The sequence below is a fragment of the Lutjanus erythropterus genome, chromosome 4 (genome assembly GCF_056507025.1).
Source record: "Lutjanus erythropterus isolate fLutEry1 chromosome 4, fLutEry1.hap2, whole genome shotgun sequence".
Taxonomy (NCBI): Eukaryota; Metazoa; Chordata; class Actinopteri; order Lutjaniformes; family Lutjanidae; genus Lutjanus; species Lutjanus erythropterus.
In genome coordinates, this window is record NC_139320.1 from 956,512 (window position 1) to 984,206 (window position 27,695).

Below are 27,695 nucleotides of genomic sequence, written 5' to 3' on the forward strand. Positions count from 1 at the left end.
AAACACTCTCCCACTAAACAGGTGAACATATATCTCAGGGACAATGAGATGGTGAAATCTTACAAGTACCTGAGTGTTCAACTGGACTTGACAGACAGAGCAAACGCACTGTATTACAAAAGCTCAGAGCAGACTGTATCAGCAGAGAGCACTCCTGAGGAATTTGTTTGATTCTGTGGCAGCAACAGCTATCTTTAATGCAGTGATCTGCTGGGGGAGCAGCAATTTGACTGCTGACAGGAAGAGACTGAACAAACTGAAGAGGCCAGCTCTGTCCTGGGATGCCCTCTCAACACAGTGGAGGTGGTGGGAAAAGAGAGAATGATAGCTAAGCTATTATCCATGACAAGAACATGTCCCACCCAGTGCAGGACACTCTGACAGCCATGGGCAGCTCCTTCAGTGACTCCTTCATCTGAAGTGTGAAAAGTCACAGCCTGATACTTCCTTCTTGCTGTCAGACTTTACAACCAGACCACTCCCAATAGACCACACACACCAAAACTGACAAATCCATTTCAATACCAATGTATACCAACTGTGCAAATGCTCAGTGTTCAATAAAAATTGTGTACTGTGCATAAGATCAATATTTTCTGTGTGAAATGGTGCAAACTCATCTGTTTAGTTACTTACTGTTTTATTTCTTCACCAATTTATTTTGCTCCTTTACTTATTTATTGCTTTTTATTGTTGCGTCTTGCTATTATGCCATTCCCTTTGCCGCTGTAACACAGCAAATTTTCCCATAGTTGCATTAATAAAGGATTAACTTATCATTTTATAACACACGGTTGTATAATGAGATGCTGGTTGTAGTTCATTTAATGCAACTTGTTACGTATTCAGCATTAAATGGGTGAATAAATATTAAGTCAAAATAAAATAATGTTCATGATGGATTGAGGATGAATTTGGGAGTCTGAAGCTGCTGTGTAGTCTGGTGGTACGGCAGTGGATACATTCAGTATCATTTGGCCATGCACATCCCATACTAGTTTGTGATATTTCCAGTCAGGATGCTTACTATTGTTCCAATGTAGAGTTAACAAGAACTTGGCACAACTTGACCAAAACAACTTGCCTTCTTAGGTTTTCTTAAGAAATAGAGCCATTCTGAGTCTTCTTTACCAGAGATGAGATGTGAGAGAGATGTGTAATGTCCACGATTGTTTCTCTATGATGCTGATTCCTAAGAAAGTAAAACTGCTCACCTGTTCCACATCAGCTCCACTGATGTACAGAAGGAGTGTGTGTCTTTGTCTCCTTTTCAGAAATTTAACAATCAGCTCCTTGGTTTTGCAGATGTTTTGCAGTAGGTTGTTTTCTGTGCACCACTCTGCAAGACTGTTGATTTCCGCTTAATATGAAGTCTCACTGTTTGAAATTCAGCCGATGACTGTGTCAACTACGAACAACAGAGTTGTCTCCATGTTGCAGGCTGCAGCATCAACAGGAGGGGGCTGAGCACACAGCCCTGGGGTGCTCTGTTTTTTAGCGCTAGAGTGGAGGAGGTGTCACTGCCAATTTGAGTCCAATATCCAGTTGTGTAGTATGGTAATCAAAGTGTTCAGTTTGCCAATCACTTTCATGGGAGAGATTGTGTTGTGAGTGCTGAGCTGAAAAAATCATACAGTATTCTGATATACAAGGATACCATGCGATTTATTTATCATTTACAACAAGGCTGTATAACCAGCTTTCGGTGTAGTTCCCTCTTGACTGATTGATTGGAATTAAAATGATGAACAAAAAGAGAGAACCAACTAATTTATAAGGCAGAGTGTGAAGGATAAATTTATCACAGCCTTAGGGAAGAAACTGCTCCTCAGTCTGGTGGTATGGCAGCAGATACTTCAGTACCTTCTGCCTGATGGCAACAGAGTGAACAGACTGTGGATATTGTCTTTTATTATCCTTTGGGCTCTGTGCAGACACCATACTTTCCCAATATCACTGATACTTGGGCAAATGGGCAAAAATAAAGTTCTGGATTCAGTGACCCGCTGTAGACTTTTCTTGTCCTGAGCTCTGCACATCCCATGATATCAGTTTGTGATGTCTCAAGTCAAGATGTTTTTTATTGCTCCTCTGTAGAAGCTGACAGTACATGGCATGGAATTTTTCAGCTTGTTCTCAGCCTTCTTTACTAGGGTGGAACTGTCTGATGTCCATGACAGGTTCTCTGTGATGTTGATTCCCAGGAACCTAAAACTGTTCACCAGCTCCACCTGTAGGTGTTGTTGTCCTCAAAGTAAGTGAAGACTTAAGTGGAGGGCAGTGGAGATGGCATCCTGTGTGTATCTGATGGTTTTGAATGCAAACTGGCTGGGATGCTGTTCTTTATGTGCTGGAGAACCAGTTTCTCAAAGCACTTCTTCAGAATACGGGTGAGTAAACAGAGCAGTAGTCATTCAGACTAGAAACCATAGATGTTTTAGGCACAAGGATGATGGTGGCTGTCTTGAAGCAGGTGGGAGGACTCCTGTGACAGTGATGTATAAAAGATGTCAGGCATCCTCAGGATAAAGCTACAGAGTTTACAGAGTTTACAGTTACCAGTGAATGCGCTAAGTGGAGGGAAATGGCAGAGTATGAGATGGTGCTGTAAATGTCCACTTTAGGTTTGAGTTTGTCTGTGAATAAAGGCTGCATCTTCTGAAGACTGTATAGTCTCTTTATTGTTTAAGTGGAGCTTCTTGTGTGTGTGTGTGCGTGTTGTTTCCTAGCTGTGGGAATAGTGTCCCTGTGACGATCAGCTCCGTCTGCTTCATGGGAGTATTAAATACAGTGAAGTATAGTGTAGTTAAGCATTTTGCACAATTTTTACACAAATAGTATAAAGGTATGAAAAAATGGATACCATCCAAACCTAGCTAGCAGATATTTTTAGTACACGGCCAGAGATGTTACCGGGTACAGCAGCTTTACTCATTCTCACTCAGTTATTCTCCGTATATCTGCAGTGGATACTGACAGCGGCTGATCTTCTGGAAGTGGAGCTTTGGAACTGAATGTTTGTTGAGAAGAGCATAAAACATGTTTAGCTTGTCTGGTAATGTAGCCTCACACATAAAGGGACTGTTCCTGCATTTGAAGCCTGTGATGTTTCGGATTGCTTGCTAGATATCTTTGTTGCTGTTGTTGTTGAGTCTCTGCTGATGCTTCTGTTTTAGCTTCTTGATGCCAGCTTTCAGTCTTGCTCAGGCAGTGCTGTAAGCTTCCTTGCCACCTGACTGAGAGGTAGTGTTTTTGGCTCTCAATAGAGCCCTCTCAATTTCCCCAGGTTTTCTGGTGGGGAAATTACTTTGTTATTGTATTTGTTCTTACCACATCATCAACACCTTTGCTGACAAGGTGCTGACATATGATGATGATGATGATGATGATGTATATTCCTTAAAGTAGATGTGAGTCTCCTGGATGGCAGAATCTTCATCTGTCCACACTATGGCTGTTTTTACTCATGGTTTGACCCTTTATATTACCTGGGTTTAGGTAGACAGAAGAAGCAAGAAAATATGGTCCGATTGACCAAAGTAGGGACAAGGAAGGGCTGGAGTTCAGCATGGAACATGCTTTACTTGTCAAGTGCAATACCTTTGTACGGGATGTTGTGGTGGAGCCAGGTCTTTGTAAACATGTGAGCACAGCAGTCTCTGATGTCCTGTTGCTGAGTTAGCCATATGTAAGCTGGTAGTGGAATATCTTTAATTCCAGACTGGGTTAGATTAGCTCTTTATCACTGTTCTTTTTTTCCTCTTTTCTTGAAGTGATCACACTGCTTATGGTTACGTTTGGCCAGGGTGGTCTGCCGGAGTGGTCAGTGAATGCCGTGGGTGGTGATCATCTCAAGGTCTGTTTCACTAAATCCAATTCCGTCACTTCCTTCCCCAACGCAGATGAGTGCATTTCTGTCACAACTGATACGTACTTTAGTATGTACTGCTGTCACCATGGTAATGTGCACACACACTGTGCTTTTGGACAGATAGAAGCAGCACCAGCTCTTCTGCATCTACATGATTAAATGTTTTTCAAACTGCAGATGAATCAATGCCAGCTCAACTCTGTACTCTCAGGGGAGCCTGTGCCATAAATGAATTTTATTTACATGGCTGAGTTGTGTTGGTTATGGAAGTATGATGTTTTATGATGGTAACATTTCAATTAATTACCCAACCCTACAACAAAATTGTAAATAAAAAAACTAGTTACAAACTAGTCAATGAACAAAACATGAACCTGGATCCACTTGCAGCTGTGCAGAAGTCGCACACATCGCTACTTTCCTATATTCATTCGCAGTCAATCAAAGGTAGACTAATCTCAGACTGTCAAGTTGTTTCACTTCATCTCCATATTCAGTCTGACATTGCTCCTGCTTGAAATGACGTTTGTGAACATTCTCAGTCATCCTAGGCATAGTATTCGTAAAAAAGGTTGTCTACAAACTGAGGAAGCCTTTTGGATAAAACGTCTTCAAGAACTCTACCAAGTCCAGTTGCTTACAAAAACCTTTTCTATGCTTGAAATGATCTCACTAGGGGTGGGGCAGTTCACTGTTCCCTAAGCAATCACTAGAGACCAAGGTCATTTTGAGCTGATGCTGGTGCGTTGTCATGACAGCATACTTTTGTTTTTTTCCCCCAGGGTGTTATTATGAGAGAATGAAAATGGGTAGAAGTCGATGCTAAAGCGTCGATTCTGATGCCTCCGCCTGCAACAGTTTCATACAACTGTGACTTTTTGTGTTCCCTACACCTGATTGAAACCATTGATTCATTATAAATCCTATTTGCAAGTGTCTCAGGAGTTTGAGAATTATGGCTCTATTGATACAGTATACAGTTAATGAGAAAAGATTGCAAGGAAAGAGCTATTACCTTTATTACCTAATAGTATTCAACATAGTTATTCAAAAATATATCAAGGTCAAATATAAAAAAGCTTTAAAATTGACCAAGTTATTGGCATAAGTGTGTTTTCAGAGACAGGTCTGTCAGGCGGCCATTTTGCGGCCATCTCGAAAGCGTTGGTCTCCAAAATTTAATCAGTTCATGTACCTGTTATAGAGTGTTAGCAAACAAGATTTGGTGCAAATCTGTCCACCCGTTCAAAAGTTATCGCGCAAACAAAAATCTGTGACGGACAGACGGAAGGACGGACGCATGGACTCACGTATGGCTGGACAACCGGTGAACAGTATGCCTCCAGCCCTGCACCTTCGGCGGGCGGAGGCATAATGAGTGTGTTAAGGGTAGTAACTACAGTGTCTTCATTCACTCCTCACAGCAGAGTTTGCAGAAATGGTAACAAGCTAATGTTTGAAAGTTAGCAACTACAGGTCAGACTAAAGACTGCTCTGGAGCTGCAGAGCTATTTCACTTCATAGCACACTCCTCTGGAAGCTGTGGGTAGAGTAAGAAATGTGATAAGCACGCTTTTTTGAAGTTAGCTCATAGTTGCTAATTAGCTAAATAAACAAAGACATTTATTTCTTTTCTGTGGCAGCAAACACGACACACAATCTTTCTATAATTATTACACTGCAAACTGAGCTCATATACACATTTCTCTTCTTTAGTTGACCTAAAAACAAAAAAAGCAAACAAACAAACAAACAAAAAAAAACAGCTTTGATAGCAGCGTCTATAGTGGTCCCCCTTGTTGTTATTACACCTCCTTGGTTGCAGTGCACAACTTGACAACCCATGACAACAGCTTAACAATAGCCTTAATCCTATCCATGGCACTGATTGGTCATTTATCTTGTTGTTTCAAGAAGCAGCTGTTACATGTCACAATGCCAGACCAGAGAAACAGCCAACTATGTGGAGTGGGCAGAATTTAAGGTCTGGACTCAGGCTAAATGAAAGTGGTTTTCTGTGGTCTTTTTGAACTACCTCTTATATGTACACAGACTAAAGAAAAAACATAGGGAAACAAGGATGCTTTTAGCTGTCCGCTACAGCCACTTAAAAGAATGACTCCATCTCATCATCAATGATATTACAGTTGGTGGTAGCTTCATTAGCTGCTGACTTGAGCCCTCCATAACTGAACTTGGGGACTGTTTGTCATTGATGAGGGTGGGGTGGGATAAGATTAGCTTTTGCCTTTTATTTTTTCCAATAGTACCTATCTTTGGTGTGAAAATAATAAAACATGTTTTTTTATGCTGGTGGTAGGGTCATCCATTTTCCCATAGTCACTAAGGGAGGCTCAGAGAAAACTATTTGTTGGTCGATGGCTAAATAAGATAAGTAACAATATATAAAGAAAAGTCCCTTATACTACATTTTCACATGGAAGCTTTTGGTAGGTTGGCAGAAATGGCCAACAGAACAGTGAGGGGCTTTAAAATCTGTTTTCAACTAATTAATCTTAAAAATGGGAATTAACCTGTGTCCAACATCACTCCACCTGCAGACACTAGGAAAGACTCCAGCATTCAGCTTCTCCAGTGCTGCTATCTTCTTTAAGTTAAGTTTAAGTTTAAGTCTTTAAGTTACTGCAGACTGGCTGAATTATGTTGGTTATGGAGGTATGATATCTGCTTTGGTAAATTTTCAATTAATTACCCAACCATTACCAATGTTAAAATGGTACATATAAAACCTAGTTAAAAACTAATGAACAAAACATGAACTTGGATCCACTTGCTGCCATTAAGAAGGTGTAAACACTGTTTCTTCAATTTTCTGAGTTACAGCAGACTCCATTGTTGTCTTCGTCTTCACCCTCCTGTGTATAAATTCACTGAAAACTGTTGGAGACCAATTTCCAATGGTTTCACAGCATAATTCCCTGTATATGGATGATCATTGTGGTTGATATCTGCCATCTGGTCTGGATCCAGGTTCTTTGCTGGTTTATTGCAAGGTGTTTTCCATTATACTGGCATAGCTTTAAGTATGTGTACCTAATAAACTGGCAACTGTGTGTATACCAATATTATGATCCGTATTAGTTTCATATCTACATTGCCAGTCCACTACTATTATCTACCTACTATTTGGTTTTGCTCATTGCACAATCCTCCTTTCTGGAGCAGCTTAGAGGATTTCTTGAACAGTGAATGGTGAAACCTTTCTGGTAACGCCTGCTTCTTGAATGGAATATTCTATTGTTTGTATTTCTCCAAATAGCACTTCATCTTGACAAAACTGCTTACCTCTTGCATTATGATTTCTTTTTGCCGTAACTGGGTGAGCAGGCCACTGGCCTGCACAGCCTCCAGATTCTGCCATAAGCTCAGTGAGCGAGCACTGTTCCTCAGCTGCAGCTGCAACACCGGAGGGGACACGATACCGGACCCTGCTACCTCAGTCCCTGCTGTGACCCCAGGAGAAAGGTTCTCACGTTGTCGTCGTTGCTCGATCTCCTGCTGCTTGGAGTTGTCCCGGTATTCCTGGTACAGGAACGCTGAAGGGTCAAAAGAAAATATGTATGCATGTAGCATTACTTTTTAAGTTTAGCGAAGGGCTGGATTACAGGGCTGGATGGATTACCACTGTGCCTACATGACATTTTCAGGACATTATGGGAATGGTTTTACCATACTTGCCACACTTATACAATTGTAACAACTGATTTCAGCAACAGTGAGGAACTCTGACTCTGTCATTCTTCTACCTTTCTGCCTACACTGAGAGTTGTATAATTTGACATCTGCTACACCTACATTTTAGCAAATATCCATCCTGTTTTGTAACATGCTGCATAAAGGACTAACAGAGCTGCAATAAATGTGAGACTTTCTACTACAGCAGTCTGACAAACATCCACCGACATCTACACTTATTAATTTTAGTCCTTAAATGCTTGTAATGTCTTGTACACGTGATGCCAATGGTTCAGTTACCTTTGCAAAAAAGCAAAAGTGACAATGGACACCCCTGTTTTGTCTTTTCTCTGGAAAGAGACAAGAAGTCAGAGGAGGCACCATTAATGATAACTGTTGCTTTGGGATTTTTGTAAATTGACTTGATCCATTAAATGAAATTAGAGCCCACATTAAATCTGTGGAAGACTGAAAAAAAAAATCCGTTTGACCCCACTAAAGGCCTTCTCCACATCCAATGAGAAGCAGAGAAGGTGTCCGGCAGGTGTCCAAATAGTTTATCACATTCAAAAGGCCTCTAATATTACAAGCAGAATATCTTCCTTTTATTAACCCTAACTGGACTGGATTAATTAATTTAGGCATAATAGTTTCAAGGTTTTATTGCTAATAACCTAGTAATAATCTTACAATCATGGTCCAGAAGGCTTATAGGTCTAAATGAGGATTTTTTTTTAAAGATCCTTTCCACTTTTGTTACACTTATTAATTTGATCGGTTCTCCTGTAGTGCTGGGATAAGCTGGTCCTGTTCAAACTGATAAAAATTCATACTATACTATTAAGAAAATATTTATTACACATTGTGCAGTTGGGTGTGAGGGTATTTTAATTGATATTTATGACAGCTTCCAGACCAACAAAGCAAAAATTAGTCTTGTTTATGTTTAGTGCACATAAGTTGGTAAACATCAGTATAATTGCAATTTTTCGCTCTAGTACTTCAAGCTAATGTGCTACTACAACACACAGTAAGAGGTAGAGGAATATGTTTGATGTTAAAGGAGCAATACAAAAATGAGCACAACCGTCCAAATAGCAGCAGTCCAAAAAGCAAATTGGAGCCATAGCCATGTATATTAAATAAGTTGAAATATATGGTTGAAATACGGTTGAAAATACATAACATGGAGTTGGAGTTCAGTGACTGCCTGCTTCTGCCTGCCAGACTCTGTTGAATATATTGCAGTTTAATCATTATAAAGATCTACTCCCTCTTCAAGATTACTAATGATTTCTTACAACTCAGAAACAGACATTTAATCATATGGCAAACATTCAGCATTAATTTTAACTCTAATTAACGTGAAACGGACAAATAAAAAGTACGGGCTGGAATAGAAATTTCAAAGGGGGACACCATGGCTGTAGTGTTGCCAGAGAAGTGAGAAATTCAACTAAGCATGCTACCTTAATCTCTGATGACACATCATGATCATTTTCTGATTTATTAAAAGAAATACATTACATATTTCTCCTTCGACAATATCTGCAATTATGATATGATATTTCTTCATCACTGTGTGTGGGGCAACAAGTGATGATTGACTGGTAGGTTTGGTTAATTTTATTCCATTAAAGCTAAGTTAGCTGATAAGAATAGATGCTCTTTTCAGGGAACACTGACTATTTGTATAAGAGGGAAGGTGACTTTGAACAACAGGGGCTTGTTGCGTAATCTTCCTCATACCGTATACTGCAGACTGCTTTGGTGGGTGTAGAACTGGACTGAGAATTACATAAGAGAGAGTGTAACAGGCATACACAGCCAAAGAAATGCACAGAGAGAAATGGTACCTGTACATATATCTGTAAACTACAGCCAATTGTTTCGCTCTTTGTTTTTTTTTTTTTTTAGAAATATTCCTGCCTTTTTGTTGACATTTTGAATTGTTTACCATAGCCCTGCATGTAAACTGTGTTGAGTGTTTGCCTGCAAATAAGCATTATGGTGTGTACACTACTGATAATGTATACATAGACGACTATGGTAAGTAAGTATAGCCAACTATCAGCTTAGAGAGACCTCAACCTTGATGAAGGAGTCAGAGATATGCAGTAGCATACAAGTCACTGGCAATCCTGAACACTGTCAGGTCTACTGTTAAGTTAATACATTGTTGTGCCTGTAATAAACTGTCTGTGTTCAGTATTAGTCATATAATATATTCACAAAAAAGAGATGATTTTGTAGCAACAGTTCTGGAGGTGGAAAACGTGGGTGGAATATATATGCTACCCTCACCCGTTCACAAGTCTTTTCTCACCAATGTTTTTGATGATGTTGAGGCTGTAGGAGATTGTCTGGGAGCTGTCTCCATTGCTCAGCAACCTGAAAGGAAAGAAAAAGTAAATAAAACAGGCAGGCAGGTGGGTAAATACATTCATTTTATGCTTCATTTTGCAATGATGAATTATGCACGCTGTCTTCTCCACTAAAAATAACAGTGTGAACCCAAGCAGGGGAATTCATCTTTGCCTTATTTGATGGGATGGATCTCGCTACACCTCTTCACAATGAGCTCCCCCTCAATCATTTTAATGTTGTCTCATAATATACAGTGTATTTGTCATTTTATTGGTCACAAGCAAGAGTGCTAAAATCATTATTCATTAATGTTTGCCTGTTCACCACAAAGACTATCTACTGAAACCCACAGTTTAAGCTTTAGGAAAAAATGATCATTTTCTTTTCTACCCTTTAAACCTATGTCTCCACTGTGATTTGGTCTGACCTGAGGTTGATGTTATCCCGGTCTGCTCCATCAGAACTGGGCTGCTGTGAGCTCGTGGTTCTTCCTCCGACCTCCTGTACAGTGCAAGCTGCAGCTGTTTGCTCAGACAGCATTTTTATGTCTCCGCTATGAATGCTGTGAGTCCGGTAAGTGATCATGTCAGCTGTAAAATCTCTATGCTGGCTGTTGGAGGCAGCAGATATGTCCACACTCCTCCCTCCTCCCACTCTTCCTCTTGTCCTATCCGCAGCATCCCTGTTGCTCAGAGCATGTCTGCTGCTGGCCTCACTATTGCTTGGCAACACAGTTCTGGAATGATGGAGCTGTGGTGAAAGCTGGGGGCTGCAAAAAACACACACTTTAGAATCACATCTATAGTAGCCATCTTTATGTAGGAAATGAAATTCTTGAAATTGCTGAAAAGCATATTCTCTCAGAACAATAAGGTTACACACTGCTGCCTCTATACACTTGCATGTGATTTTGACAGAAGTATATTTCATTGGTTAAAGTCAAGTACATTCTGTGCTTTTCCTCGACAACAGCCTTCACTTTACATCCTGTGTCCTGATTTGGTGGCTGGATCCACAAAAGTCTGCATTTGTAGCCCAAATACTGAAGGTTTCAACAAAAGTGGTCAAGATATTCAACCTTCTTTTGACCGAATTTTGTGGACACAACAAATGTATCATTTGTAGTCCTGAAAATCCCATAATCCCTAGACAAACTGCTCACAATATTGTCTGCGAAGGGGCCAAGGTCATTGTCCTGGACATTCACATTTGATCAGATGACAGTCTCTGAACAGAAACAGGGGTCACCATCTCCATCTCACACAGCACATCAGTAGTGGTTAACACATGACCAAAGTTTAACACTGACGCCTCATAGTTACAATGTATACCACTGGCATTTGCCCTTTGATAGGTGTTTGATGGGTACTTCCTTGTGATAAACTGGCTGATGTTTGACATTATGGGCCCTATCTTACACTGATCTAAAGCGCAAGTGGCAAGCACAAGGCAAGTAAGTCCTGTGACAGGGGCAGGAGTGATATTTTGCCCTGCCCCGCCCTTTGCGCCACCAGCGCAAAGTAGAATACACCTATCAGGTGTGCCCATGTGACCTCATTAATTCACAGGTGAGTTTAGGCCGAACATGCAATAAACCAATCAGAAAGTCAGCTCTCATCACCTTTAAGAGGCAGGTGCGCCAGCAGCACAAGCAGTGTCAGCATGACGGCGGATTTACCAGGAGGAAACAAAGAGAAAAGATTTTCAAAACCAGGAGACAGATCTCCTGGTTCGAGGAGTGAGAACACGATATATGGAGACAGCAGGACGTCTCTAAAACAGCTTCATGTGTAAATAATTTATTTTACATTAACGCCTGCAAAAACCAATACAATAAATGAACCGCAAATATCATGCAGAAATGTAACTGCTTATATTTTAACCTGAAGCACGTTGAAAGTATGTTGTATTTTATTTTTTATTATTCCTCTGACCCGCTGCAAAACAATTAGAGAGAGTTCCTGAAGTTTGAAGTGCGCAAAATTACTCACAGATATATCCAACCAGCTCTGATAGAAGCACACATAACTTTTTCTCTCAGGTTGGGCTGGACTTGTGTGGTCAAATATAGTGTCTTGTATATTTTATATGTCATAGATCATAATTGTTTAATCATTGCATTTCTGGATCATAACAAACAGGTAGACACAAACACTACAGCTGCTCCAGCTGTCATGCTGACTCATCTGATATAGACAATCTGACAGCTGTGATCCCGTCCTGTTAGCACTTTGCAGGTCTGTTTAGATTTATTAGGCTTTATAATTATATTTTTTCCCCCTTATTATTGAGTATATCTTTAAAGACACATGCGTGCACGACTGTTTCACTTTAATGAAAAGTGTTCTGTGATTGTGGAGAAGTGAGTGCTCCTCAGCCAAGTGCGAGACACAAGCGAACACTTTTAACTTCAATATTTACAATCCACACTTCCGTGTGAGGAAGAGAATGATCATAAATGAAGGTGTTTTATGATTGTGAAGACATGTGTGTGTTTCGGTCAAGCCCGCCAGGTGCTATCTTGTCTTGACAGACCACAGACTTTGCGCTTCGACCAGGTTTTAGCTGGTCTAAAGCGCAAGCGGTTTTCACCCCAATGCGCTGAGCACAAGATAGCAAACGCGCCCGGCCACGGCTTCATTTTGCCTTCATGTTTAGACCTCCCGCCCACAGAGGCACAGACCCAGCATATTTGCTATCTTACACACATGGCAAAAATGGCACTTGCGCTAGTGCAAGGTAGCAAAACCACTTGCGCTGGCGGTGCAATGGCTTTGCGCTGGGCGTAAGATAGGGTCCAATGAGTTGTAAAAGCATTAAAATATACAACAGAAATATTCACTGACTCTTTCACCAAATATACCATTATTTTTTGTCTCTGTCTTCCTCAAATGATTCCGCTACTTAATTGGGACACAATCAGGTTTACAGTTATTACCATGTTTACTTTAGAATTTCACATTAAAATGAAAACACCAATATGTGTCAAATGTCTACACTAGCTATTCCAAACTGTTTTCTAGAAATGTTTTGTCATCTGTAGTGAAATAATCTGCACAAAGTGTATAGCAGTAAAGGACTGTGGCCTTATTAATATGCTGTCTTCAAGGGATAGTTCACTGAAAAATGAATATTCAGTCCTTATCTACTCACCCTTGTGCCAACTGAAGGTTGAGTTTAGTTTTTTATTCCACAAAATACTGCTGGAGTTTCACAGGAAAACAGTGTTGCAAAATCTCCTAACAAATGCAAGTGAATGATGACCAGTTTTTAACAGAATAAAAACATAAAATGCCTCCATACTGCTTGTTTGGTGTAATCCAAGTCTTTTAAAGAACAATGTTTATGTGTTGTGACAGTGTACAAATGGCATGTCTGGGCTTTAGGAGACTTGGATTATGTCAGGCAAGGAGTATTTCCCAGTTGCTTTTTACATTTGAAAACTGGTCACCATTCACTTCCACTGTTTAGGAGATTCATTTTGGAGATTTGCGACACTGTTTTCCTCTGAAGCTCAAAAACAGCAGTGTTCTGAGTGCTAACAAAATAAACCCAACCCTCAATCAGCATGACGGTGAGTAGACAATGACTGAATATTCATTTTTGAGAGAACTATCTCTTTCACAGGCATGGTGAGATACAGCACTCTGTTGTCTAAAGTTTTGATCTGTCACATCAGACTCTTTCTCTTGTTGGCAGATGGATAAAAGAATAAGATTTAGATTGTTAATCTTATCTGTTGATCAAATGTAATTCCTGATGTGCTACACTGAGATCTTTGTGCAGTTCAGACAGCATGAACAGAAACAAAGAGATGAATGACACATCTATCAGTATGGTTTGGATAGGCCACCAAACAGGACAGGCATAAACTATAATGGACAGTCAGGCTTGCACAGAAAATCACTGGTACCCGCCCTCCACTCAGGATATATAGATGTCCAGAGTCAGACACTAGAGAGGCAAAGACCTTCCCTTCCATTGTGCTCCATAGCACCTTATTTTGGATGAAATATGAACGGCAGTCAATGGTGAGAAACAAATAATTTTTAGTCCCCCTTTGAATTGTGTCTCAAATTACACATATGATATTTGTCTTTGAAAACATAATTTTACAAGACAAGAAAGTCACAATTTGTGGTAGATTTGTTTAGTATTATGTGAAACTGCAATAACACTTTATTCTACAGGTCTATAATTTCATGGTAAGTAGGTGGTAATTAGATAGTAACATATTTGAAATTTCTATGAGCTCAGTAGTGAAACCATTTACTTAACACAAAGACCACGTTTGTATCTAATAGTCATGTCAGGGCAGCAGGGGATGAATTGCAACTGCAGAGCTTACATGTAACTTAATTGATAACTTAAATTGAATTGTCAAAGCTAAACTTCTGACTACTTCCTGCACACTCATTTAAAGTGAGTTGTTGCAGTTTGATTTCCAGTTAATTTCTGCATCATGATCTGATCTGATCATGCCAGCTTGTCCAACTGTCCAACGTCTGCTGAGTGGGCCACCTACTAGAAGTGACCTGTTGCAGCTTTATTTTCATCTAGTTTTTATCTAACTTCTGGAGGCCAGTAACATACTGGCCTGAACAACAATAATTTTAACAACAGCAACAACAAGCCATTCAACAACTCACTTCAATTTAGTGCAGGTCAGCAGAAGTTAGACAGAACCTAGTCAGATGTTAAGCTCTAACAATTCAGTTACATGCTTGTTATGCAGAAGTTACATATAAGTTCAGCAGTTACTGTTTGTCCCATGCTGCTCTGATGGGGATATTAGGTGTAAATGTGGTCTTAGTGTTCAGTACAACCAGTGTACAGTATCACTACTGATGTAATCGGTAGAAAATATAGAGAAATCTGGGGGTAAATTTTAGAGTAATGTGGAGTAATTTAATAATGGAAATTTTAAATACTGTAGGAAATTATTACAGAATTGCCATCTACTTATCATGGGATAATTTCAAAGAAATTTCAAATATGTTTCTATCTAATTACCACCTACTTGCCATGAAACTGGGGATCTGTTTAATAAAAATTACCAAACCCACTGAACTATATTTTGCATCTCACACAATATACTGTACATCAACACCAATAAAGCTGTCTTTTGTAACGCTATCTTACTTCAAGCTTTTTTGAGCCAGCGACTCTTAGCTTCAGTGGTTAATGTTAGCTTTTGGAGGGAGAATGTCATGACGTCACTCATGCAACTTTTGGGTGTGCAGTCCTTCTATTTAAGTTTTACACCAAATTGTGACTTTCTTGACAAAAAATATCTTTTAAACTGTCAAACATCATACAAGTGATTCATGGCACAATTTAAACGGGATAAAAAAAATCATTTGTGTCTCACCATAGACTACAGTTTTTCAAACCATGGGAAGTAAGTTCCCATGGTTGTCCATCGGTTGGGGTGTGACCACTCTCCTCTATAGGCAGGACACCCTGGGTACAACCTGTTCCAACTTCTCCCTTCTAGTCAGAGCTGAGGAACACTGTACGCCCCAAAAAACAGACACAATAACAGTTTCTTCCCACACATCATAACTCTGAGGAATAGTTAAATCATAACATGTCAATAATCCTCCAATGTCTGAACCGACTGGCTGATGATGACTCTTGGCAAAAACACACTAAAAGCCTCTGACACTCGCATTTTGAAGCAAACCAATTAAAATTTAAAACTAAATGGTAGAACAAACACTGAAAGCATCTTGACACCAGCCAAACGGCCTTATAGCTTGTACTCCAAGCTTGTTCAGATTTTGGAGTATCAAATGAGGACCAGAGTTTTTCTTCCTGCAGCTGTAGTATGTGTTTGAGGAGAGTCAAATAGACAGATAGACAGACACTCATCTCCTCCATGAAACATCTGCTCCAGTCTCTCCCTCATGTCCTTGGTGTACGTATGTTTTGCTGCCGGCTAAAACATCCTCAGTGAAAATGGTACAAAAACATGAATATAATGTAGCGTTAAGGTTAAGACCTCCTTTTCTGTGAACTGTCATAGTTTACAGTCCAATTTAGAAATTGTGACATGAGAATGGAGTTGGAGGTTGATGTCTTTAAACACATAGATGCGTATGAATGCATACAAGTTTAACAATGGTTCATAAAAAGCTAAATCACTCTTAGACTTTTGCTGACACTGCTTTTAACCAAACACCACTCTGCATTTAACCAAACACCACTCAATGTGACTGGTCACTGCTTGGACTACAAATAGAAACCAAGATGCTTCTAAAACCAAAATCTTGTCCCTTGCCCACAGATTCTACATTCCTTGGCTGACAGCTGACTGTTGCTTGGGAAAATGGTGTGATCAAGTATCAATAGTCATGTTTTACATGACAAGAAGAGCAAAGAAACAATTTTTTTGACTAAATAATTCATGCTGTTGTTTTTCTGTCCGTGTTCAGTTTCTCTTCAGTAAGTTGGACTCTGTCCCAGTGAGGGTTGGCCTCTATCACGGCTGCACCTTGTCATAATCCTGTTTGTGATATCCAAGGACAGGATCTTGAGGTGTAGTCGTGGAAGGGAGGCTTTGCAGTTTGGAGGGCTGAGGATTGCATTCCTTCTTTTTGCAGATGATGTGGTCCTGATGGCATCATCAGTCTGTGACGACCAGCACTCACTGTTCACATCTGAGTGTGAAGTGGCTGGGATGAGGATCAGCACCTCTAAATCTGAATCAGAGCAGCGGGAGCAGTATTGCATTCGCTTTACTGCACTGTTGTGACAAAAAGAAAGCTTAGCCAAAAGGAAAGGAATGAGATCGCGACTCAACAAAGAACTGCTGCTCCTTTGTGTAGAAAGGAGCCAGCTGAGGTGGTATAGGCATGATGTTTCTTTAACAAGCACACAGGCGACACAACATGTATCCCTGGTTTGGCTTTCTGGTCTTATGAAAAATAAGTGACCACTTGACTTTGAAGATTAATGCTTTTTGTCGTATGCTCATTCACTTGTAGCTGTTAGCTTGTCTTGAAATAAAAGAGCAACAGTCCTGTCACAGGGCTGGTCCTTGAACCTCGAGCACACTGCTTCCTGTGATTGCAGTCGTCAGTAAAACTGAGCACACCAATAGACTGCTGTTTCAGTGACAATGAATTAACCTTCAGGCAGACTGGAAAGGCTTGTGTGCTTATCTCAGACATGATAAGAGTGCCAAGTGTGAAGTATAAAAGTGGCGTATGTACAGTGTTCAAACAAGCACTGTGTGTGCTTGTTTGTTTTCTGGGTGTGTTTGTGTTCATTGGTAGGGTTGGGCAGTGAAGGTATGCAGACTCACCGTCTAGCCCCGGGCAACAAAGGTGATTTTTGGGGTGGGAGAGCATTAGAGGAGGAGACTCCTGCTCTGTTGGATGGGCTGTGGTCTGAACCAGGCCTGGTAGGATCTGGAGAGAGGGAAAGAGAGAGGATGGGAGAGGAACAATCACATATTTTTTAAAAATTAAAGCTGTTAGTCAGTTACAACTCACACAGGGGACAACAATAAATGTCAAATTATTTAGATTCTGACCCATTAAAAGAGAGCTTTACTGGTACAATTAAAGAGTAGTCCACTGTTATGGACCGCTTTTCTGTATGTAAATATTATCACATTTTTGTGGGTGGAGCTTAGTTGGATGCAAAAACAATTACCTAAACATGTTAGATAAACAAGTAAAGTTGGCAAGTTTTGCTTTATAGTTTCTTTACTCTTTCCCTGCCATTGATGAGATATCTTGTCAACTGCTGTTTTCACTTAAAAAAAAAAAAAAAAACACTGGCAGGGAAAGAGTTAACAATAGCACAAAAAACACAGGTCCATGAGTGTCACTTGATAAAATTAACATTAACCAATGCTAACAGACTGGTTGGCTGACCCATACACACTCACTCAATGAATGAACCATCTTTCTATGGACGTATCAGCAGTTGCTTTTTGTTTTTCTTTGTTCTTTGCCAATTTAATGGTCTGCATGAGTGACACTTGCTCCTCCACAATACACTCTCACTCAGAGCACTCACAACCTTTATTTATTCAAGGAAAGTTCACTGACAGTGATGCTCTCTTTTGGAGGAACACCCTAATCACATTCACTCAGTTACACAGTGACACCCACAAGATGCTCAGTAGCTGCTCAGTCTTATCTGCCAACCACTGAGCAGCCCCACTGGAGTAGTTAGGGATAAGGAGCTTTGGACCTCAGTGGCCACCTTAAGGACACCACCACTGTCCACAAGTGACAAGCAGAACCACTGACTGGAGAACAGTGAGGTAAGCCAAGAGGATGAGTGAGAAGGAAACCAGCCTGTGAAGCTGGACTATTTCCACATCTAATACAGTGAATTAAGGATTTATTTCAACCAACCCAGAGTTGTTTTTTTATTCCAGCGGAAAGGTGGAGCAATGGGGCAATTAAAGATGGAGGAACTTGAATTCAGTTGTAATTTTCTGTTTAATAAGGAAAATAAGCATAAGAATATTTTCAATATTTCGAATGTCATGCCACTGCAAACCAAATGTAGGTAAGCAGAAATGGATGGACGCACAACCATCAGAACAGTGTTGTGTGTGAAGTGCAGGGATGGCTCCCAGATGAGGACTGGTAATACAACAAACTTAAATTATCACCTCAGCTGTCAACATGTCCCTTTCATAAACCTAATGATCAATACTTATCAATACTGACCAACAGGTTATTAACTTCACTATTGTGATAGACTTTTCAGTGTATAATCACCTGAAAATAAAAAACAAAATAAATAAATAAATGAGTCCTTTATATCTATAGAAGGAGCAGCTGCTCTTCCATAGAAGTAGGCATGTTGCACCATCAGTCACACCAAACACTGTCTCTAGATACAGCTTTTGTGCAAGTTATGTGGCCACCATAGATTCTATTTAATATTTTATTCATGTACGATTCTCATTAACTGGTGCTTCCAAGGTCTTCTTCAGCTGCCTGCCACTAGTTGGGGCTGTGGTCCCATCAAACAGCAGCCCCCCTTGCTTAGCACATATGGCACACAGATGGCCCACTTTTTATCAGCAAAGCTGGACAGATGACAGCTCTTAAAACCAGCACTGTTTGTCAATGTTTTGATATAAAAAATGGAAATAATGTTGAATGTAGGCTGTGACAGAATAAACTGGTATATAACCACCAACTGGAGCAACATGTGACCACATTCAGCATAGACAGGGTCACAGCAGTATGTGTTCTTCTGTCAGAGCCATATGCTGGGTGGATAACCTGTGCGTAATTTTGCATATGGGTTGAAGTTGCACCTCAATCCAGCTCAGGTGGATTCAGCCGGGGACTTTGTGGCCAATCTCTCCATTCCCCTGCTCCTCACTTATCTCCCCTGCCCCTGCCAACCGGCTCCTTCTTCTTCCTACTTCACATAATACAGATGATGATAATTCATTCATTTTCTGTAACCACTTATTCCTGAAATGTCACAGGGAAGTCTATCCCAGCTGACATTGGGCGAGATACTCCTACTTTAGGAGCAACTTTTTGGAAGCCTGTTGAAAAGGAGAGGAGGCAGGCAGTGGCTTCCTGGTGTTTTTGGATGAAGAAGCAGAGTGATGACTGATGATGTGTTCCACTGTATAAACTTCAAGTTACAACTGACCAGTTCAGTGTGTAAAAAAACAAAGACATCTGGGCTCTTTTGGTGGCATATGATTGAATTTACTAAGTATCCACTCTGGATAGCACAGCAAAATTGTGCATCTCTTTTAAATTTGTGAGGATACAGTCCTGATTGGTAAGAAATTTTAATCAAACTTTTTTGCACTCTTATGCCTTTAATCTACACAACAGCTTAAGATATGATAGGAAAGGGGGAGAGATCCAGGGAATGACATGCAGCAAAGGGCCATAGGCAGGACTTGCAGAGGACTCAGAGCCTCAATACATGTGCTGAACACTCCACCACCAACACCAACACCAACTGAGCTACCAGGCCACTGTATTAATCAACTTTAAGCAGTTTTCACGCTGTTATGCAGTAGCACTGTTATTGTTTATGTAACACCTTTAGTAAGTGGTGGTAACAGCAAATGCAGATCATTACTACACGTCATAGAATTCTGGGGAAGCAAAACAAACTATTTATGTTTTAATAAAGAAGTAAATAACTGGTCTTTCTCCATCACTCTGTGATCCGATTTTAGTCCAAGTTGTGTCTGAACAGCAAAAGTGAAAAGGGCTGGTTACTGTACTGCAAAAGCCTACAATATCACTGCAGAGAAGGCATGCTTCTATACTGCCGTTGTCTTTTTACACTGAACCAAGCAGCGCCGGCGTAAAGCCACCCCAGTGTGTCAACACCAGCTCAACTGCGAGCCGATGTTGTGGAATTAAAAGAGGTGAGACATAACACACACCAGTCAAAAAGTAATTCTGCTTGTCTGCTCTTTTCAAATCACACATAGAGCTGATAATCTCATGGATTTATAACATAAAGCTTTTTATATGTTCAAGGATAAATGGAGCATTGCATCTTCTGCAACAGCTGAGTTAAAAAAAATTGCCTTGTGTGATGATCTGTGGGAGGATTTCTCCCTTCCTGTGTGCGTATGTGTGTGTGCATACAGGCTATGTCAGCTCTGGAGGAAGTCTCTCTCTCTTTCTCATCTCTCTGCCTCTGTCTGTGTAAACACACCTAACAAATATGTAGGATAAATCTGTGATTTGAAGAACACAGTCACAAACAGCAGAGAACATGTAGCAGCGTCCTGTCCCACCCAGACGGCTCACCCTTGCACACAGACATGGATTTGGCTCTGTTATGGCTCTGTTACTGCCTCCACTGGCAGATTAGAGGTGAAATGAAAATGATGACCCATTCTGCCTCCATAACTAAAAACAGACAGTGAGGCCAAATAAAGGTGTGCCTGTGGCTGCTCCTGACAGTTGCATTACTCCTGTGGCTACTTTCTGTAACTACTTCATGATAAAAGTCAAGTCATGTTTCAGTAGTTAAATGCTTTGAATGTGAAGCTGCAGCACTGGGAACTGTTCTGTTTGTATTAGCAGTACGTGGTGAGGGTCTAGGTAAGAAGACTTTGTAATTCCCTGCCCCACCATTACTGGCATTCCTGGTGAAGCACAGTCAGCTGGGAAAGCGAGGCTGACTCCAGACCACTGTCAGACACATGAAAAAAGGCTAAGTTGGGACTACTGGACGGTAATGAAGGACATTCATTGTGGACCTAAACAAGACCTGAATGAGTACTAAGGTAACTAAAGACGAATAAAGTTGTTGAGCTAAGTGCATAAGTTGAATTGCTGGTTTGATTCATTAATGCTTGCCTGTTGAGGAGAACTGCAGCTAAATGACAGATGTTGAATACCAAACTTTGTTAAAGGAGCCATGTCAAATCATGTTACAGAGTGACACAATATATGTATGAGGGTCAATGATGTGACGGTCAATGATGTGACACTCATATCTATGGTTTAAAGAAATTTAAAAGGAATAAAATTTGAAATTAAACTTCATAACTACTTCCATACATTCCCATTTTGATAACCTAGTCTAAAATGTCTGGTTTTAATCAATTTTGAGAGAATATTTGGGGAATGAAGGCAAAAGTGTGCATGTACTGTAATGATAAAACCTCAGTACTAGATAATGCAACTTGTTTTAAAAAGGTGAAATTCTCAATAAGACTTTAATGTACTAGTTTGGCATAAATTTTACATTAGTACAGTGGTTCCCAAACTTTCTCTGGCATGCATCTCTTTAGAAGCCAGAAAAGTACAGACTCCCCTACCTCACAATTATTAACAATCACTGACAATAATTGGGGGAACAAATGATAAAAAGGATTCAAAAGATTAATTTTAATGAAAAAAAGGTTAGCATGATAGCATCAGCAAACACTTGTTTGTTGATTTCCCCGATTTCTCCCAGAATTCCTATTCATTCAACTTTGTTTTACTATTTATTTCTCCCGTGGTTGTCCGTGCCCCCCGTGCAGTAGCTCTGCGCACCCTAGTTTGGGAACCACTGCATTAGTAGTAATATGTACTAAAAGTAAAAAAAACACCATTATTCTCAAGATTATAATTAATCTGGATTCCTAATGGGACCCCTGATGACTCAAGCTACTACATGCTGCTAGAGACTCTTTAAAATCTAATATGACATTTTTAGCTTATTGCCAAGTATGCTTTGGTTTACATGACCTGAGGAAAACACTGATAAGTCATTATAATTATAAAAGTATGAGTATTTACTTTAAAAATTATTTTAAAATCTTTACACCAAGGTCATGGTCATTGAGCCACTGGCAGTGATGCAGGCACTGCAGTAAACCCACAAGATGGGCAGGCCAGGTCATAAAAATTATGATTATATTAATGATTAAGAGCAGATGGGCTGCAGGTGATTGAAATAGGATGGAGTGTCCCTGTGTGTCTTAACTGTTTGTGTGTGCTTTACACACAATCTGAGGCACAAAGATGGCTGTTGGTACATTTTATTACATAGCTGTGTTGTGTACTTGATTCTGATTGGTCAATTACAGCTAAGACCTAAGATCTGTTATTTCTTAAAAGCAGACTGTTGCTATGTATGACAGACCATTGTTATGAAAAACAGACTGCTATGGGCACAGTTCTGATCATAGACTCTGCAGGAGCAGTAAAAATGTTATTAAATTACTATTATTATTTTAGTAAGTAACCATGTAATAAGCAGAATAATGTATGTTGAGCAGGATGTTATTTTGAAATAAACCCCTTCAGGATGATTCAAAATCGCTCTGCTTCGCCTCACGGTCCTGCATCACCCTGTCAGGATTTATTTCACAAAAAACAACCTGCTTAATGTGTATGATGTCTTACATAGTGCACATAGAAATGTCATCATAGTACATTAATTACTGAAAGTAAAATCTTATCATTGCTATCCTGTCATTGCTGTGAATTACAACATACAACAAAGAAATCACCTTGAAACTTTGTACTGCCTGACCTCATTGAAACAATGTTTAATGATCAGAGAAGCTGCTTTCAGTTTTGTTTCCATGTGTGCAATGTCACTGCAGGAAATACTGTTAATGTTTAAGAAGAAAAACTAAAAACTGTAGCTAGAAATTTGACAGGACAGAGGAAACTCTTCAGAGGAAACATAGAAAATATTTTTTTAGACAGCTCTGATGGAAGTCAGGATGTAATTGGCTGTTCTACTCCACACAGTTACATTGTATGAACTGAAACTGTATGTGAGACTATTTGGATGAGTACAAGAAGACAAAGCATTAATTATCAGATCCTGGCAATCCTGTCGGATTTAAACAATCGATAAAGTTACAGCTGCTATGTGTAAATGCTCACAGCATCTCTCTTATGCCCACACAGTTTCATCCTGTTTCACCTACTTGTAATCATCCCCAAATATCACCCAAATACACACACATGAGTGGCCAAAAAGGTTTCTAAGCAATGAGCAGGGGAGCTAAGGGGAGCTTGGCTCCTCTGAAAAGACACTCTTCTGAAGGCCTACTTTAAGACATGAATAGAGAGCTCTAAGACATCAGGTTCCTGAAATAAATAACAGTATAAATATGTCAATATGTGTGTGTGGTTATTCTCTTATTACATCCCAATTTCCAAACACTGACCTCCACAAAAAAACACAATGCTGTCTGCGCTGACACTTCAGTGTGCTGCTGCAGCAGTTGTGCTGTCCATGGTTCTGACACGAAGTGGAGAACATCAGTAGACAACAGAACTTTCAGCCCCAATTCCAAATGGCCTGTTTGTAAAATTCTGGTTTGTAGTTTTGTAACTATTCATAGAATAATAAGATATTGACTATAGCTTAGCAATTAGCCCTTATATGTATGAAGCACACATATGTAAGAATGCACAATTGAAGAAACAGAGTGTACTTCATGTTAGACAAACAATGAGAGAAAGGAACAAAAATGTAGAATACTTAATGTGAATAAAAAGTTAACAGATGTTTTCTCTTGGAGTATGATTTTATAAATACTAGAGAAACTTTTAAATAATGCATTATAACTCACTCAAACCCATTAAATTTTAGTCAACTAAATCTACTGTAGATTTACAATGAGCCTGTGTACTTGCTTCAGGCGTGTGCACGCAGATCAGGTCTGAGAGGCTACACTTGACATTTAGGCTAAAAACATGGTGTAAATGGTGTCGTTTTTGGTCAAATTTTAATGTTGCAGCTTACGGACACTTGGATTACACCACACAAGCAGTATGGAGACATTTTATGTTTTTTTTGTGTTTTTCTTTTACATTTTCAAACCTTTGACTTCAATTGTACTGGATTTGGCTGCAAAACTGTTTTCCACTGAAGCTTTGTGTTTTGTGAACTGGAGATCTTCACCCATCCTCACATCAGCACAGGGGGGAGGAGATATTGAGTGACATTTCATTTTTGGGTGAACTATCGCTTTAAGAACAAATTTGGTCATACCGGTGATTCTTGCATGAGGCCCAATGTCTTGTTTCCTGTCTGTCTACACATAATAATTACACACAAACATGATGCAAATAAGAAAAGTTTGGAGTTGTAAGAAGCCAGACACCTTTGATGGGACAAGACGAGCCATTTTCCTGGCCTCCAGTGTGCGCCAAATCTGTGTCTATAGGCTACTGGACTCCAGGAGACACAACACATTTATCTCATCTAGTGTTACTCCTGGTAAGAAAGAAAGCCACCTTGTTTCCCTGTTGGCATATCTTTTTAATATTTTTATAGCTTTTAACGTAACTTATTGCTCTAAGAAATATCTCAATATTTCAGCACCAGCACTCTTTGAAAATTTAGGTTTTCTAAAAAGTAGTTCTTGATTATCTTGATTGATTCTTTTCATTATGAACACAGTGAGAAATGGTAGTTGAATGTAACACAGCAAGTATATTTGTGGTGCAGTGATTTATCAAAAATGCTATCAAAGCAAATACCATATGATCAAATCTCTGATGAAATGCAAAGGATAAGGTTATCAATGCCTGTGCAAATTATCAATACAGAGTGATAATGAATGATTATAATTTCATTTAGACTCCAAACATGAAACACACATTACTGCTTTTAGCTTCCTTTATACTTCAGGTCATTAGTAATGAGGTGACTGTGTTTTGTGACATTTTTCAACATGGCTCAATGTTTTATGACCTAACTTTACACTTTTATCTGCGAGTCTGATGCTGTCTAGTTATGTATTAAGTTATGACTTTGATCCCTCCCTTTGAGACTGGGCAAAGTCTAAGCTCCAATACTTCATCTGGTGTGGCTCTACGAATATAGTGCATTCTCATAGAAAACTGTTTTCATCCTGTACTAAAGTGCTGGATAAAAACATTTGGTGACACTAATTGCCACTGTTAATCTATCACTCAGTTTTGGCGACTGTATGTTGTATTACTAATCCGTGAGCACAACGCAGGTTGGCAAAAAAAACTCCCACCAGAACAACTTTGCAAATCATTTCAGACTCTGATGACATAACAGCAGGTATATTGTTTTCAGTTGTTTTTAGCTTGAGATCATGAAGTGCTGGGGATGACATGTGGAAAGTATAAGTATTACTCAGACTATTGTGCTGTTCAAACAAAACTGGTTTCTCAGGTTGTAGCTTATTCATGCAGATTTATAATGACGGACCAAGCCTTTGTTCCACTTTCAATAACAACTGCACCAACTGTCAATGGGTCAACAATATAGAGCAATAATACATAGTATTAAAATCTGTTACCAAACCAGACAGAACCCAATAACATACCATGCTGCTAGTGCTTCAGGGCCAAAAAGTCAGCTTAAATGTTAATTGTGAGACATGAGCACAGGTTCCACAAACACAATATTAAATGACAAGCCCAGCAGAGGCATGATGTTCTCTTACTTTCAGGCTGCTCAGATGAGACAAGCCTCTTCTTCCTCATTGACCGGTAAAAGCGGGAGTTCCTGCGGATAGGCTCTCTGCTGAAACCACCTTTGGAGTCATCCTCATCATCGTCCTCGTCATGACTGGGTTGAATCACCGCTGCTCGTTTCTCTGGGGTTTCCTGTGACTTCTGTCCCCACTTGCCCCTCAACAGGGCAGTCACAGACATGGTACGTGATTCACGTTCCTTTCTTTTTCTTTTTTTCTTTTTTAAAGTGATTTAGGAAAATCCTGTTGACTTTGAAGCTGGGAAAAAAATATAATTAGCCAGAATCCAGGAGCAAATCCATGCCTAGAAAGGAAAAGTCCTGGGGACAAATAAATCCCAGAATGAGTACAGTACAAACAACAACTCTGAGAACAGAGAAGCAGTTCCTGGGCCCTGCGTACCTGCTGTCAGAAAGACAGCAGTGTTGTTAGCTACGGTGGCAGCCTGTGGAACCAGGGAAGTTGCTTCGCTTTTTTCTGCCTAAGCTGTAATTATTGCATTTATGACTCTCTCTCGCCTGCTCTTTGTCCCTCCTCTGTTTGGCTCCCTCCCTCCCTCCGTCCCTCTCTTTACACTCCCTGTTACGTGCTGACATTCCTGAACTCAACCTGGCCTTACCAACCTCCGTGTCTTTCTGCTTTAAAGCTCTCTCTGTTGTAGAACCTGAAAAGCCACAAACTACTACTGACAAACTATTGTCTGCTCTTGTCTCTCTGCTTTCAGATTTCTGATCCCGCCACAAAATCTATGTTATTACTCTTTGTCCTTCTTATTCAGGTAAAGGTTCAACTATTCAGGCTAAAGTAGAGAACAAATAATAAAAATACAGAATGCATGTTGCAGGTAGTATGTTATTTGCTTGGGCAGAACTGTGTATGAAAGTAATGGGTGTAATGTTCCTGGTCATGTCAAGCCAGGGCCCCATAAAGTATTATCTCTAGTCAGCTGACGAGGAGAGTTTAAAGTTCACTTTCTCTTTTTTCCTCTCAGCAATAAGCCTGCATTTTCTGCCTTTCAGCAATGCCGAGTTGTGACATCAAAATCAGAAACAACATGATGTCCTAAGAGAATGAGAGCATTTCCAGCATTTTCGTCCTGTGGAAAATGTTAGTTTCTGTCCAAGAAGGTGAAACAAATCATTGTCTTGGATTGCCCTTAAATGCATGATGGATTAGTTTAGGACAGGGGTCTGCAACTTTTATGATCACAAGAACAATTTTTAGCCCAAAAAAAAGGAAAAGGAAATCTGAAGCGGGAACTATTCAATTTTCTCTTATCCCTGAAAACTTTTTCTTTTATTTGGCATCCACAGCTTATGGAAACAGAAGAAGACGATGAAATATCAAATCTTTTTTCAATTTAAAGTACAAGCTACATATTTTTACAGTTGGAAAATGTAAGAATCACTTACACTGTAAAAAAGTTACTGCAATGGCAACAACGTACAGCAATACATTTTCAAGGTTTGAGACAAACTCTTTTCAAACAAATTTTAAAAAGTTTTTCCGACCTATAATCTTTAGTTGAGATAATGTACTTTTCTTCTGTAGATAAACTTGAATCTTTGAGTTTTAAAAACTGTAAAAAAAAAATGTATTTCATAATTTGGTCATAGTGAGTTGTGAACCTGGTTTGTCATTATTTTGATGCCTGAAAATTAAATGGTTTTAATTGAAAATATTAGTTTCACTTTCATTTGAATGAAATTACTCTATAGTTTTGTTAAAATACAATTTCTCAATTTTCAAAACTTGAAGATTTCAGTTTATTTAAAGAAGCAAAGTAAATTAGCTCAATGAGAGATCGTAGGTTGGCAAATT

At 39.6% G+C, this 27,695-nt stretch overlaps 1 protein-coding gene across 1 annotated transcript in view; it reads right to left on the reverse strand.

Annotated features, from left to right (window-relative positions):
- The window catches only part of ngef (neuronal guanine nucleotide exchange factor), a 59,520-nt gene extending 32,852 nt beyond the window's left edge, over positions 1–26,668 (reverse strand). The window contains exons 1-5 of the mRNA XM_084716750.1: positions 25,845–26,668; positions 17,244–17,349; positions 10,362–10,703; positions 9,894–9,958; positions 7,178–7,428 (exon numbers count right to left, since the gene is read on the reverse strand). Of these exons, the coding sequence (XP_084572876.1) occupies positions 7,178–7,428; positions 9,894–9,958; positions 10,362–10,703; positions 17,244–17,349; positions 25,845–26,055 (975 nt within the window). The 5' untranslated portion in view covers positions 26,056–26,668. The remainder of the gene's footprint in view (positions 1–7,177; positions 7,429–9,893; positions 9,959–10,361; positions 10,704–17,243; positions 17,350–25,844) is intronic.
- Positions 26,669–27,695: the final 1,027 nt, after the last annotated feature.